The 14,608-nt window shown below is 40.1% G+C and overlaps 1 protein-coding gene across 2 annotated transcripts; it reads left to right on the forward strand.

Annotated features, from left to right (window-relative positions):
* The first annotated feature begins 3 nt into the window (after positions 1-3).
* On the forward strand, positions 4-14,155 carry TMEM169 (transmembrane protein 169). 2 transcript variants are annotated; one of them, XM_087950336.1, is made up of 3 exons: positions 4-690; positions 9,272-9,664; positions 11,397-14,155. In XM_087950336.1, the coding sequence occupies exons 2-3, from the start codon at positions 9,415-9,417 to the stop codon at positions 12,017-12,019; spliced, it is 873 nt and encodes a 290-aa protein (XP_087806462.1). In that variant the 5' UTR covers positions 4-690; positions 9,272-9,414; the 3' UTR covers positions 12,020-14,155. The 2 variants fall into 2 exon arrangements, with proteins under 2 accessions (XP_087806462.1, XP_087806461.1); XM_087950335.1 differs by having other exon boundaries at positions 9-690; positions 9,272-9,718.
* The last annotated feature ends 453 nt before the right edge of the window (positions 14,156-14,608 follow it).

Here is a 14,608-nt window from a genome sequence, read left to right on the forward strand (position 1 = left end):
CGTCTCTTGCTCAATGCAAGCTTATGGCACGCGAACGGGATTGTGCCTTTCGTTGCATGAGAGGGAGGGGTAAAAAAAGGGGGTCACAAGAACACAATCCTCATTCTTCCCCCCTTTTTCCCTCGCAAGCACAAAAGGTCTGTCTCCGCCGGGTTCTTCCTCTCCCTACTTGAGACAGGCGAGGGGAAGGCAGGCGGGTGTAGATCCCAATCCGTCCATTCTATTCTATACAATTCAAGATCCGTGAGCCAGATTTCCTCCCCCTACCCCCCACCCCCACCCCCCCAATAATATCAAAAGAAGTGGAAGAGAGGGCGGCGATGGAGCGCTAGACCATCGATTTCGCCCCTGTTTTTTTAAAATTATTATTATTATTATTATTTCGCTCCCGGCATTGTCTCCCGGCGAAGTGATGCAAACTCCGTTCCTTTCGGGGCACAAGAGCCGCTCGAAGCGGGGAGCGCCCGGTCCTTGTTGAAAAGAACCGATCCGGCATCTCTTCCCTCCGATCGGTTTCAGATGCGAAGAGGGGAGAGAGAGAGAGAGGTCCTTCGCCTTTCCGAACTGCCTCGACCCCCCTCGGAGGAGAAAGGAGGAGCGGTTCGGGGACAGGGACGTCGCTACCTTCCCGCGAAGAGGCGGAGGGACAAGAGCATCCTCTGTCCTCGGCACTCCACATGCCACCTCAAGGTAGGCGGTGGGGCACTTTAACCGGCGTTTTGCAGGCCTTGCTAATCCTTGAAGGAACAGGTAAGCGTGGGTTTGATGTAAGAGAATGGGGTCTTTTCCAATATGAACAGACCCTGCTGCGACTTCGCAGTCCTTCCTTGTAAGGCTATTAAAAGCAGGCTAAAACCTGGACTCTCACCTGCCTGCAGTCCGCAAAGCTTACAAAAAGCTAGTCGGAGCAACTGTGTGGCTGGATTATTTGCTTTAAGAGATGCCTCCCCGCTCTTTTTTAATTTGGTATCCTCCACAGACGTTTTAACCCAAACTGCTGCGGTGCCCTTTCGAATTGCAAGGTTTTACTGTCTGGAAATGATACCATAATCAATTCTTTCTTTCTTTTTTTTTAAAGGGAGTCAGATTAGACAGGCTGACCTTTCAGATACGATTCTGGTGAAATTATTTTGAAGCAACATTGAGTGTGTATGTGTCTGTCAGCAGTTTTTAAAAGGAAACGTTGGGATTCCATGGATATATCCGAAATCAGATGAATATCCTTTTACAAGTTTGGGGGTCTATAATGTTTTCTCTCCCACAATTGTATGTCTACCTTAATGAGCTCAAAACAGTATAGTGGTCTGGTTTCCTCACAACAGCCTGTGAAATTGCCTTGAGTGCCAGGCCTAAAATCATTAAGTGGGCTGAAAATCTAGATTTCTTTTCAATCCAAGTCCAATTCTTTAAAGACTACACCATATGGCATTGGAAAGAATTCCTTCCCCACCTCGCCTTTATTCACCAACCTCCTCTACAGCAAAAATTAATAGTTACTATTTCTCTTTTATATGGGGAATCTTGAAAATGTATTTAAATATTTTGAACAGGGGAAAGAGAAATGTAAATGACATCAACTAAGTTGTAACTGCTCTTCTGGAAGTCTTTTGATTTCTTCAGTTGTTGATAAATACTGTAATTGGGAGTTATTTGCTATACTTTAGGATGAAGAAAAGTAAATGAATTCTAATGTTCTTCTAAGTATTAGCCTTTAGCTTTGAAGATTCATGATGTTTACCAGTGCTTGCTTACCATGAACCATTCTTGTGTAAAGCAAGATATATAGGTAGCTACTACCTGGGCCAGAGTGGGAAGGACCTGTTTGCATAGTAGAAGAGGAAATTGTTGGCCATTTCTCATTGTCAAGAGGCTAAATCACACAATGTTGCCTTATCTGGAAATAAACATACTGAAATTTCATGTATATAAAGAGATATACAAAGCAATATACAATCAAAAAGCCAGAAAGAATGGGAATACTCACTCAGAATCCAATTAATCATAATATAAATGCCCTTTGAATGGAAGCTAGCCAATTCATGCTTAACTATTTCAGCCTGAAGGACCCCATCCGTTACTAATATGAAAACCACAGTTATGTGTTCATTCCTGCAATACCAGTGCCATTCCTCTTTCATTCCTCCTTTATAGTGTTATGGTCTTGAACAGAGTGAGGAAGACAAAAGCAAAAGGTTTTCCCCAGCTCATGATCTTGCTTACAAATTTCTGATTTCCCACTGAAGAAAAACCAACGATTGTGATCAGGATTCCAAGGGGAGAAAGGAAGCTCTAATTGTCTTTCCTTTTGGTTATATCAGGCAAAGTCATAACCAGCGTTGTCAAACTTGCAGCCTGCGGACCAGATGTGTCACGCACTGGCCACGCCCATACCCTGTTTAGCGAAGGGGGGAAAGTCGCAATACATCACGTGACGTTGCCATAATAACATGAGTTTAACACCCCTGTTATAGACAGAAAGGAAAGCAGTGAGGTTTAGGAGAAGGAAGAGATCAGCAATCTTTGCTTCTGGTTAGTTATGAGTCTAATCAGCTGTCTATTCTTAGATTCCCTGCTCCTTGCAAATCACATTTTTTGCAACCAAAGCCCACATATAGACTGCTTAGCATGCCAATGATATATACACCCAAGCTATTATCAGCTGTTATGCCAACTCTCCACCACACATGGCAGCACATATGAACTATATTTGTGTCATGTTTACCCATGATTAACTGAATTGTGCTTTACTCAATTAGCCAACTTGTCTGGATTTTCATAACACATTATACCATATACTAACCCAGGGTGGGCAAACTTTTTGGCTCGGGGGCCGCATTGACTTTTAAATTTGACAGAAGGGCTGGGTCAGCACAAGATTTTTTGGGAATCGCCCCCACCCTTTCCCCCCCTGTTCTCCTTCCCTCCCCTCGGAGGCCCCTGAGTCAGGAGTTGCTACCGCCGGCGCGCTGCTTTGCGCGCTCCAGTCCCGCGTTGCCTCGGGAAGGAAAGGCAAAAAGGAAGAGCCGCGGCAGTGCTTTGCAACGGCAGCAGCGACACCGGAGGCTCAGGCTCAGAGGCTCCTGGTTTTGCCTTTTCCTTCCCAAGGCAACGCGACTGGAGCCGCACGGAGCTGCGCCGGCGGTAGCAACTCCTGACAGCCCCAGCCGGACACCTGAGCGGAGCCCGGGCGGAACTGCCTGTTGCTGCTGCCGGAGCACCGCCGGTCGCCTCCTCCAAGCAGCCCGCCCGCGGGCTTCCTCCGCACGCGGCTCGGGGCCAAGCGCGAGCGCCCACGAGTTAAAAGGAAGCTGAAAGTTGCTGGGAAGTTGCTCGGGTTTCCGGGGCTTCAGGCTTAAACTTTGCACAGGCAAAGTTTGCAGGCGGGAGCGTCTTCCCGCTGAGGAGCGGGAAGGGTTCTGCCCGGCGGGCGGGCGGGCTGCTTGGAGGAGGCGACCGGCGGTGCTCTGGGTTTCCCCTCCGCCCGCGGCTCGGGGCCAGGCACGACCGCCCGCGAGTTAAAGGGAAGCCGCAAGTTGCTGGGAAGTTGCTCGGGTGCTGGGAGCAGGCTTTTAAAGTGCTGCCCGAGCAGGACCGCTGAGCCGGGGAACGGGGCACCAAGGCAGGGCAAGGCTCCACCAGCAGCGGCCTAGCTTTAGGTGGCTCCAAGCAGCCCGCTCCAAGCAGCCCGCCCGCCTGCCGGGCGGAACCCTTCCGCTCCTCGGCCGGAAGACGCTCCCGCCTGCAAACTTTGCCTTTGCAAAGTTTAAGCCTGGAAGCCCCGGAAAAAAAGGGGGATCGGCGGGACTCACCTTTGAGAGGTCGCACTCAAAGGTGATTTCAACTCCCAGCCGAGGCCTTTGCAAAGTTCTTCTTTTCTTTCCTACCCGAGAGCGCTCTGCACTGTTTTGCAGCTTTGGGGGCCACGCGCGCAGGGCAATACAGGGCCACGCGGCCCAGCAATTTTTTCAGGGGCGGGCCGGATTGGACAGACCAACGGGCCGGATGTGGCCCGCAGGCCGTAGTTTGCCCACCCCTGGTTTATATAAATGGTACTTTTTATAGCTTAAGAGTATTAAAAAGAGTTGCTGGTGTTGCCGTGCATTAAATGCTCTTCTACTGTTTTCCACAGCAGTATAGTATCAGTAAATTACACTAGTTTGCATTGCTTTTCTATTTGTTAATTCATTGGTTTATGTTTATTTTTCAATTAACATGTTTCTTGCACTTCATTGGTCCAGGACATTCATGCATAATATAAATAATTTTGTTTTGGAGAGTTTAACATTAATTTTTAAGCTAACTCCATTGAAAAGTATTAATTTGAATTGATAGAAGATGCATGAACAGTCTATCACTTTTAATCTACAATAGACATATATTGTAATAATGGGCTTGGAACTGTGCTTAGATATATGTTCACATTAAAAAATACTGAAGTACTACTGTACAGGTTTCATATATAATAGTTCATTTTGCAGGAAGTATGTGATTTTACTTGCTATATCAAAATTTGCAAACCTTAGAGATACTATCATTTTAGTCTTTTGCACAAAACTCTAAATAGAAGGAAATAAATAGGTGAGCTTGGCTCAAAAGATTAAGCAATATCAGACCTAATTAGTAGTTCAATAAAAATCCCAGAGCAAGAAGTTAGACTGGGAAATTGAAAAAAAAAATCCAGAAGAAGTCAACAGCAGATCAGTTTTATACTCTTACCAAGTTCACTACATGTCCATGAAGTTATCAGGAACCAACTTTTATTTTTTTGTACTAGTATCCTGATAATAGGGTTCCAATAAGTTTTTTTTTTTTACTTCACAAGGTTTGTGGGTACAAATTATGCTTAAAAGGTATTATTTTGCTCAATATCACATAATAATAGGGATCATACATCTAACCAAACTTTAATGTAGTTTTTATCTGTGGTTATTCATAGTCAATAATAGCCAATTTGATCTAATGGTTAAGGCACCAAACTACAAACAAGGAGCTTGTCCTTGTCCTTCCACCTTGGTCCTGTCACAGTCTCTCAGACCAATCTGCCTCACAAGGTTATTGTTGGTGGGGAAAATAAGAGGAGGAAAGGACATTAGGTATGGTCACCATCTTAAGTTATTTATAAAAATAATAAATATGTGATATAAATAAATATATTGTAAGCATTGATTCAACTAACTCCAAAAAGCTAGCTGTGTTTAGAAATGCATTGTTGCATCTGTTTTAAATTGTTTCTTTGTACTGTTCTAAGGTTTTCCTGCCATCCCAATGTTGAAATCCTTAACACACTAAAACTCAGATCGCCCAAAAGTGCTTTGAGGCATTTGTGGTTTAACTCAGTCTTTTCCAATGTGAGGTTTTCTGGATGCATTAGGATTTCTCCTTTCAGCATTACCAACTTGTGGAAGCTGAACCCCATCACATCTGGGTGACATCAGATTGGGAAGACAACTTAAGTTTTCATTGGTAATAGCTGAATTGGGGAAACAGATGTTTGACATCTGCAAATTCATGTAAAAATAAATATTACTATTTCTAAGGTTTTCTGCCAATGCTGAACCTCTGTTGAAATTAATGGTAATACTGGTTTAAACATAAGTTCTCATGTGAAATCGCTTAACTGCTTCTTTTTACATTGCAAATTGTCTCGATGTTTCTTTGGGCAATTACAACATGTCCATTGCATTTAGTATATTGACACACTTCTAATTTACCAAGGTTCTTATAAAGAATGTATGCAGATTGTGCTGTGCAAGTAGAAAGTTATCTAAAGAAATAGCAAGAACTTCAACAAAGCCCGCTGGAAGAATTCTGCATAGTAACAGTCAATTCCCTATTTCTAAAAATTCCCTGCTTTCACAGCAAACACTCCCTGGGGTTTTTGCAAAAGAGAGATTACTGTCTCTTCCCTGTGAACTGGGATGCTGCTGCTGCTGCTGCTGCTGTCTCTATAGCAGTTACAGAACATCTCTTCGTTCACATCCCTTTCTTTGAAACCCTAATCCTTTTATATTCTCAGAGACAGATTTATACAGAAATGTACAGAAAAGGAGGTGTTCCTATGTAGTGATTTCAAAATGGCCACATGAGCATTTACACAATCTAGGTTTCTGCAACTCACTAAGAGGCAGAGGTGGCTGGAGGATGTAACAATAGCATTTGAGGGAAAGGAGGGTGATAATGCAGAATTGTGATGCCCATGCAAGGACAGCCACATTTCCCCCCTTCTTTTTAAGAAATGGTTCTCTCCACCAGCACCCCCTTCCCCCCCTCCCCCAAGAACTTCATAAAACTGATTTTAGGGCTTGTCAGAGTTTTCAAATGGTGGGAAGCCATGCTGTTATTTTTTGTCCATTATTTACAATCCAAGGATGGATTTGTGAAACACATTTGCCTTAGAGTCTCAGGTTGGCTTAATTAGCAATGTGAGAACCTAGCTTTTGTGTGTAAGATTCATTGGAGCAGAAATTGGAAAGCCAGATCTTGATTAATATCCTCAAACAGACAAGCCTGTCTAATTCATTAGAAGCATTATCACTTTAATTTATTTCTTAAATACAAACAGACAATTTAAAACAAAGGCATAAAATGAATAGACATGTCCACATATTTTAGTGGCAATTTTTATGTGCTTCCTGGTATGAAAACAGTTTTATGTATTATTTTTATTCTGCATATAAATTACCTCCGTGTTATTGAACTCAATTTTAAGAATGGTTAGAATAAAAATCAAGTATTCTAAACTACTGAGTAACTGAAATCTCCTTCATTTTAATCAGTCTCTTATAAACTCAAACAAACCAGATTAGTCCATTTTTTTCCTATTCATAAGAGATTATCAGAGTGGTTACTTTCCCCTTTTACTGCAAATATTGAACTCAAGTGAATGTGGTTTAAAATAAATAAATAAAAATCAATGATAGAGATGTTTCAAGAAGATGAATGAACAAAATTAATCAGTTCAGATCAAATGTACTGCCATAAAAAGTTTATAGATATTCAAATATATAGGGAACACGCAAAAAACAGTTTACAGTATTCAGTACTGTATATATATGTTTCTACAAGGAAATTCTCAAAGGCTAAAGAAATAAAACCCAGAATAAGTATCAGAAAAAAAAACCATGAAAATATAGAGAGGGCAAAATTAATTTCTGAAGGATAAATTTGACTAATATTAGTGTCAGAGAAATTATTGATTTACATAACTGGAAACACATTATTAGATTCTGAAAGTGCAAAATGGGTCTTTTTATCAAACAGCCACAATTCAGGAAGGGATTGGGACAAGTCTTTTTAATAGGGTGCTTACCTTTTCTTTTGCCCTTTATATCACTTGAGTGAACATTTTCCTTTTGTTTTACATTCCTTCTTCAATATCACTTTTGCAGTGATATAAGCAACACCTCTCAAAATGTTGTTTTCCCATCTAGTAATTTTACATATTACACAAAGCATAATATGGTTTATTTGGTTTGGGGCCTAGAACATTGCATGGCCATTGACATTGCAACTTGCAAGATAAAGCTCAGGCTGCTTAGAAATCACAAGATGGGTGATTCAATAAACTGCTCCAGCAAACTTGGTCATGTTTATAAACTTGCCTTGCTTTAGAATTGGTGTCTGTAGTCAATTTGAAATTGGTTGAGATAATGCATCATGCTGAGCTTTGATTAGCTAAGTCAGTAGCCCCCAACCTTTTTTTTGCCACGGCCCGGTACCAGCATCACAAAATGATCCACGGCCCGGTACCAGCATCAGCACGCATGACAAGGCAAGGCGAGCCGAGCGACCGGCCAGCCAGCCGTCCCCCGCTTCTCCCCGCCACCTTCAACTCCTCCTTTGTACCTTTTTTGTGCTTTTTTGTGCTTTCTTAATCTCCTCCGCCATCGGGACGGCTCTTCGTTCGAAGCTGCCCCCCCCCTTCGATGAAACTAAGGCGCGAGGATTCCTTCAGGACCCAAACGCCGCTTTCCAACTGGAAAAGCTCACCCAGAAGCACTTTCTCGTCGAAACAAGTTGGCAGCGCCCAGCAAACCGGCGGCCCGGTAGAAAATGATCCACGGACCGGTACCGGTCCGGGGCCCGGTGGTTGGGGACCCCTGAGCTAAGTCATTATTTGTTAAGTCAGCCACATTGGCTTGGGTCATATAACCCTTTAAGCCATAAATAAAATAGCATACCATTCAGTTGCTCTTGTGATCATCTCTTATTCTTTTATTTAATCTTTATTCTCTTTACTGTTGGCAGTGTTCTTTTGAAACAAGTATTTAATCTGACTTGTTACATTGCTTAATAAGCTAAAAATAAAATATCCTTGGATTCAGCATTTCCTCTTGTTGAATTAATGAACACATCTATATTCAGCAGATATATTTACAAGGTATAGAAGATACTTGTCAGTGCTTTGTGAGATGATTTTCAGCTTCCCAGTTCCCTGCAACTTCCTGCTGCTTTATCATCCAAGGGCTAACCTGGCTCAGCCCAACTCAGCCTTTTCCAGAACAAATGAAATCTATACATTTCCTGGTAGTGAAGTAAAATAGATTTTCAGGAAAATGAACTCCAGATCTAATTTTGGTAAACTCTATTCAGATAACCAGAACAGTTGCTTTGAATAGTCGAGTGTAAATGTAAGTTCGTGTATGCAGGGCAACAATGTGTTTTTCTTTTCAGCTACCAAACAAAAAGTTTTAGAAGGGTTGCAACATACTTTTCCAATAAGATTAAAATGCCCTCAAGATGAATTTGATTTCTGAGAATTGCACTGGAGAAATCAGTTTTCTTAGGAGCATTAGTGAAGTGGCTTGCTATTTATTGACTTCTGATTTTATTTTATTTTTAATATTTCTATTCTGGCCTCTTAATAGCCTGAGAATCTCTTATCCAGATACTATGAATACCATGTTCATCTGTTCCTTTCTTACCTAAATTCACCTGAGGTTTGGGAGGGAAGGAAAGAAATTATCTGGACTCCTTAGAAATAAAATCTCCTTTCCATCTCACAATCTTCTGAAATGGCCCCAGCCAGAGGCTATTTACAAATATTGTACAAATCAACATACATATTGGATGGACACTTCAGAAGTGGTTCTAAAGTCACAGTAACTGGCTTAATGCAACATGCAAAGCCAGATGGGTTCGTGTGATAAGTGTGACTCCAGCAAGAGTGTTAACTTTGGATGCTGATTTAAATTCATCTCAACACTGCTCATTTTATATTCTTAATTTGGTCACGTTTCCTGAGCATTTTCTTTCTTTTCCTCTCACTTAGGATTCAGAGCAGACAGAATTCATTCAAGGCTCGAAAGATATTTGTTTGTACTGCTGAACTGAACACGTCCCTTTTCCAATGATTATTTTTGGCTCATAAGGGAAGAGAAAACAGTTTAGAAGATAGCAGAAAAAGTCAACAAGATGCCCAGTGAAAGAGTTCAGAGTAACTGTGGGCCAGAAGCCCAAATTTCTGGGGAGAGCAAAAACAAGGGGCAGAGCTCTCCTTGCAACTCCTTACATAGAGCTGTGGCTATGGCTGTGACCTTCGAGGGAGAAGCGAGCACTGAAAAAGGGAAAAAGAGGAAGAAAGAGTCCAGGCCAGAATCAATCATCGTTTATAGGTCAGGGACGGAAAACAAGATGGAAGAAGAACAAGCAGAGGAGGATGGGGGTGAGAAAAGTTCCAAGGAAGGCTCCACATTTTTGGGACACACTCTAGGAGATGGTAAATTCCTTGAAATAAGGGGTTTAACATATGTTGTGCATACTTTATTTGTTCCAATGGATGTGTCAGGGAAGGAAATGACACCTTTTTGCTCAGTTTTCAGGTGCTGACTTAGTAGTAGCACAGTCTACATGTATTGTGTTAAACCATGGTTATTTTGTAGTCAATGCTTGAACAATATGCGGTCCCTAAATTTGTACATTGCTAAGCCATCATCCATGATTTGCAAGCCACTACAGCTATATTCACACATCATGCTTAGCCCAAACAAGTTACAGACTTTTGTACAAACCCATCCATAGATCTTTGATTCCCAGAGCTTTCTGTTTCGTAAAAAAATAGAGAAGAGCATGACACATTGTTTTGCTTCTATATTTTCCATTCAGAAGCTATTGAAAAATACTCCTTTCCATTTCTGTAAAGTGGCCTCAATATCACTTGATGATATTGCTTTGTTATAGTGTTTGCATTATCTGCCCAAAGGGATTTTTTTTTTGTTCTCTGCCTACTTCAATAGGTAAATGAGACCAAGTAAACAACTCCACAGGAAGGTTAAAGCTATTATTATTGAGATTGGCTAGAATTACAGAATCTTGCAAGTCTGATCACATTGTGTTTATAGTTCAGTGATTTGGGGAAATGTCTGCTAAGATGCTTCCAAATATATATCTGTTGTGAATGTAAAATATTTTTCATTTGTAATTGTTCTAGTAATGGATCATGCACATCTATATCAAAGTCAACTTTCTAACTCTCCATACTTACTGTCTGAAAAGGATACACAGGGGTAAATATTAGGATCCAACTGGGAGCAACAAGAGGGAAACCTAAGCCAAGAACTTTGCAACTTGATATTTTAGACTCTCTTTATGTTCAGCCTTAGAATGAGAAGCACAATACTTCAATAAATAGGTTGAACTCCCAAACCATGTTAAAATGTGTTCTGGCTTTTTTTGTGCCATTCAGTTATGTTCTGTACTGTATTTGATCTGATTTTTTCAATGTAGTTTTGTATGTTTATCAGTGCCTTAGATTGAAAATTTATTCTATATCTGAAGCTTATGTTAATTTTCTTACACAGTCTCCTAATTAAAATGTAGAAAGTTCTATTTTTAAAGGACATATGAAAAAAATAACTATTGAGGGACTAAATTAAGATAAATATATTATTTTAAACCAAATATTTTTCTGCTAATCAGTTGTCTTTCTTCGCTATTTGGATTGATTTCTCCTCTTCTTCCTCCCAATTTGTTCATTTCTTTTACCGTTTCTTAAGCCAACTTTCCCTAGCCTGGTGATCTCCAATTGTAATGGACAACAGCTCTATCATATCATAACAATCTAGTATAGCAACATGATATTGGTTAGTAGCTTGATACCTGTCCCTGGATAAGGTTTCTAGGTATGGATGTGATTGTAATCATTGAAGTAAGTCCAAATTTACTCCAAGGAAGGATTGTTTAAATCCATTCCCAGAGTGGCTTGCTTCACAAGGATTACGGAGGCGTTGACAAATAGGTTCACATATCATGTTAGGCCAAAGCAAAAACAAAAACCCATAACCCAGAGAATGCCAGGTTAGAGAAATCTGCCTCAAATGCAGCAGAATTTCTATCAAAACAGTGAATCTCAGCTTTGCTTTTTGTCTTGTACTGATTTAGCTCTTCTGTATTCCCAGGTTCATGGGCTATGCCTTTGGATAGCAGGTATGTTACTTTAACTGGAACCATCACAAGAGGAAAGAAGAAAGGACAGATGGTAGACATCCATGTCACACTCACCGACAAAGAGATGCAAGAACTGGCTCGGTCAAAGGAGCTTCCAAAAACAGAAATGCCTGAAAGGAAGAAGGCTTGTGAAGTCGGGATGGATAAAGGCCCCCACATTCTTCTCTGGAGCCTTGCCTGCCTGCCTATTATCTTCATTATGTCCTTTATTGTTTCCTTTTACTATGGGACCATTACTTGGTACAATGTCTTCTTGGTGTACAATGAAGAGAGGACCTTTTGGCACAAGATCACCTTCTGCCCATTTCTAATTATCTTCTATCCTATCTTCATCATGGTGGTTTCTTTCTCTCTGGGCGTTTACACAGCAATAACTCAAGTCTCCTGGGCCTTTGGAGATTGGTGGCATGCGGTGAGGGATATGGAGAAAGGATTTTGTGGCTGGCTTTGCAGCAAAGTGGGCCTGGAAGATTGTTCTCCATATAGCATTGTGGAGTTGCTAGATTCAGATAATGTCTCAGGGAGTCTGTCAGCCAAAGGTTCAACACAGGGTGAAGAGGTTTCGTCTGTCTGAGTCTTTGCTTAGGATATTATGAATATACATAAACTGATTGTTTGAAGCATGCACAAAAACTCTGATCCCAACTGGAGCGTTCGGAAATAAGACCACACATTGGTCATTTCTGCATAGTATGTCAACATGAAATATTTGTTTCAATTTCTGTGGGAAATGATCTTTGTCCTGTAGAAAGATTCTAGCCCAGCTGCATTTTCTTTGCCTTGCTAATATTTAACATGATGTGCTTTGATACAGCCTCAGGCTGCAAGGAAGAGATGCATGTTCGATGCCTAGAAAATCTCTCTGCACATTTAAAAATTAAGAGTGATTGAGAAGGCAGGGTTGAAGCCTTTTCTCTGATCAGCTTGTTTCCTGGGTGCATGGATTTTTATGAAATCACATATTTAATTCTAGGCTCCTGTCTAGAGGAAAATGGTTCCGCCCATTTTCTACTAGATTCAGCACTCTATGAACCAAGGGATCATGAAATATCAGTATGCTGGAGAAAAATATCCTGTTCTGTGTTAGGATGAATATGGTTAATTAGCTTATGAGTTTAGCTAGTCTGATCAGTTTCAGTTGGACAGTATTAAGCAGAATAATAGAGCTGGGCTGCACACATTTGGATAACCATTGGATAGTAGTATTGTAAAAGGTTACAAAAAAATATATTTCTTTGCTGCCATCTAGTGTTTTTCTGAATTTTTTTGCAGCCCAGAAGTTATTGTGATTGCTTCTGTGGGAGAATAGTACAAAGATAAAACAGATTCCAAAGTTTGCTGATTTTTCACAAATCTTTCACTGTGGACATTCTGGTCCGTCTTTCAAACAATAGCTGACAAATGCTGATAGCTGAAATGTATCTAACTGAGAGCGATTCCTGTTAGGTGCAAGAATCCACAGCTTGACTTAGAAATTAGAACCACAAATATGATTTTCATGAAAGAAGCCATGAGCCTAACATATTCAAGGATATGTGGAATCTGCTTCCCATTTTATCCAGCCCCTTCCAATTTCAATTGCCAACTGAATTTTAAGGCAATATACTGTTGGTTATGGGGTATCAGAAGTCACACTTGATTTAATATGTGAGCAGAAAACCAAGGTAAATTTAAATTAATTAATGAAAGCAATAATTAAATCAAGTAAAACATCTAGAGGAAAGCAATGCAGTGTACTTAGGATGACATGATGTCTAGAACTAGAATCTCCAACAAAAGACACCTTCAATGTAGACTTCAGATACTCATCAAGTTTTCTGCTCATTGGAAATCATGCTTGCCAAACATTTTGCCCACATGGTTTTATAAAAATAAATTGCTTAAGAAGAAGCTGGCTACACAATAAAGTATCAGTAAGCTATATATAAAGGGGTTTGTTTCTAAAGATGAGGGCCATATGCTTACTTTCTAAAAACAATGGGCAACTAACTTCCACTGCTTACTGTGGAAGTCCCACCTACCTACCCAAAACAAGCAAATAAAACTTATAAAATAAGCAAATAAAATATAATAGAGAACGGCCTAAACAGGGAGAGTTACAAAAAGTAGGTGGAATTTTGGTAAATTGGTGTTTTGTAACTGATTTTATCCCCAATGGTGTTTGTGTATGGACAAGCCATTTTCTCAGCCAACATTTTGTGAGAGAGCCTACCTCTTCAAAACCTAAATGTATCTACCAGACAATTAGCAGCCATGGGATACATCATGAGTACATGACTTGTTGACCGCCTCAATTACATAAGCTGTGGAACTGATGTCAAAAATTACACAACCTATCCAATCTAGCCATTTCTGTGGGGCAAATACCATAGAATGTGGAGCTACCTACCTATGATGCAGAATTTACCTGTATTATACATTTTCTTCTAGTATATGCATTAATAGCCATCTTACTTCAGAACAGATCTGTTGTCTTCTGTGAAGTAAAGAAAGCTGTGCCCAATTGGTGGTGCTATTGTATTAGTGTCTTTTATGTCTGTCTAAACCGTACAGTCTTTTTCTCAAAACAAATCTTTGGTTGCCTACTATTACAAATCTTACTGTCTATTAAAAGCCATGCTATAATTGAAAAAGCACAATGTTCTTTCCTTCCTCTGCTCACACTTTGGGTGTATACTGATGTAACATTATGAAGAAACTTTTTTTTTTTTTTTTTTTAAAAATCATTTTGCTACATTCTGTCCAGGCAAATTATTTTCTCAGGAACAATTTTTGGCAAGTTGTTAAACAATAACAAACTTTTATCTGTTCATAGCACTGACTAGATAAAGCCTCCATTCTTTCCATGATTGAAATAGCTTGGTATTTAAAAAAATAAAATAAATGCTTAAAAGACAATGGTAATGAATAAACTTTTGAAAATAAACATGATACGCTAATAATTTTTTACAGCAAAAAAATAAAAATCTTGCTGCAAACGTGGATGGGGCCATATTGTTGTATTATCCATTGATATTCATTACCATCATTTACATCTTATATCTTTCAATTAAGTTGGCTGAACTATTTTGCTGACAGCTATTTTAAATGTTACATCTGTACTATATCACCCATTTGTTATTTTGCTGGAATGTCCCAAGAGGCTTAATAGCTGAATATTTGT

The sequence above is a fragment of the Notechis scutatus genome, chromosome 1 (genome assembly GCF_049901735.1).
Source record: "Notechis scutatus isolate UNSWTSFEM ecotype Mainland chromosome 1, rNotScu1.2, whole genome shotgun sequence".
NCBI lineage: Eukaryota > Metazoa > Chordata > Lepidosauria > Squamata > Elapidae > Notechis > Notechis scutatus.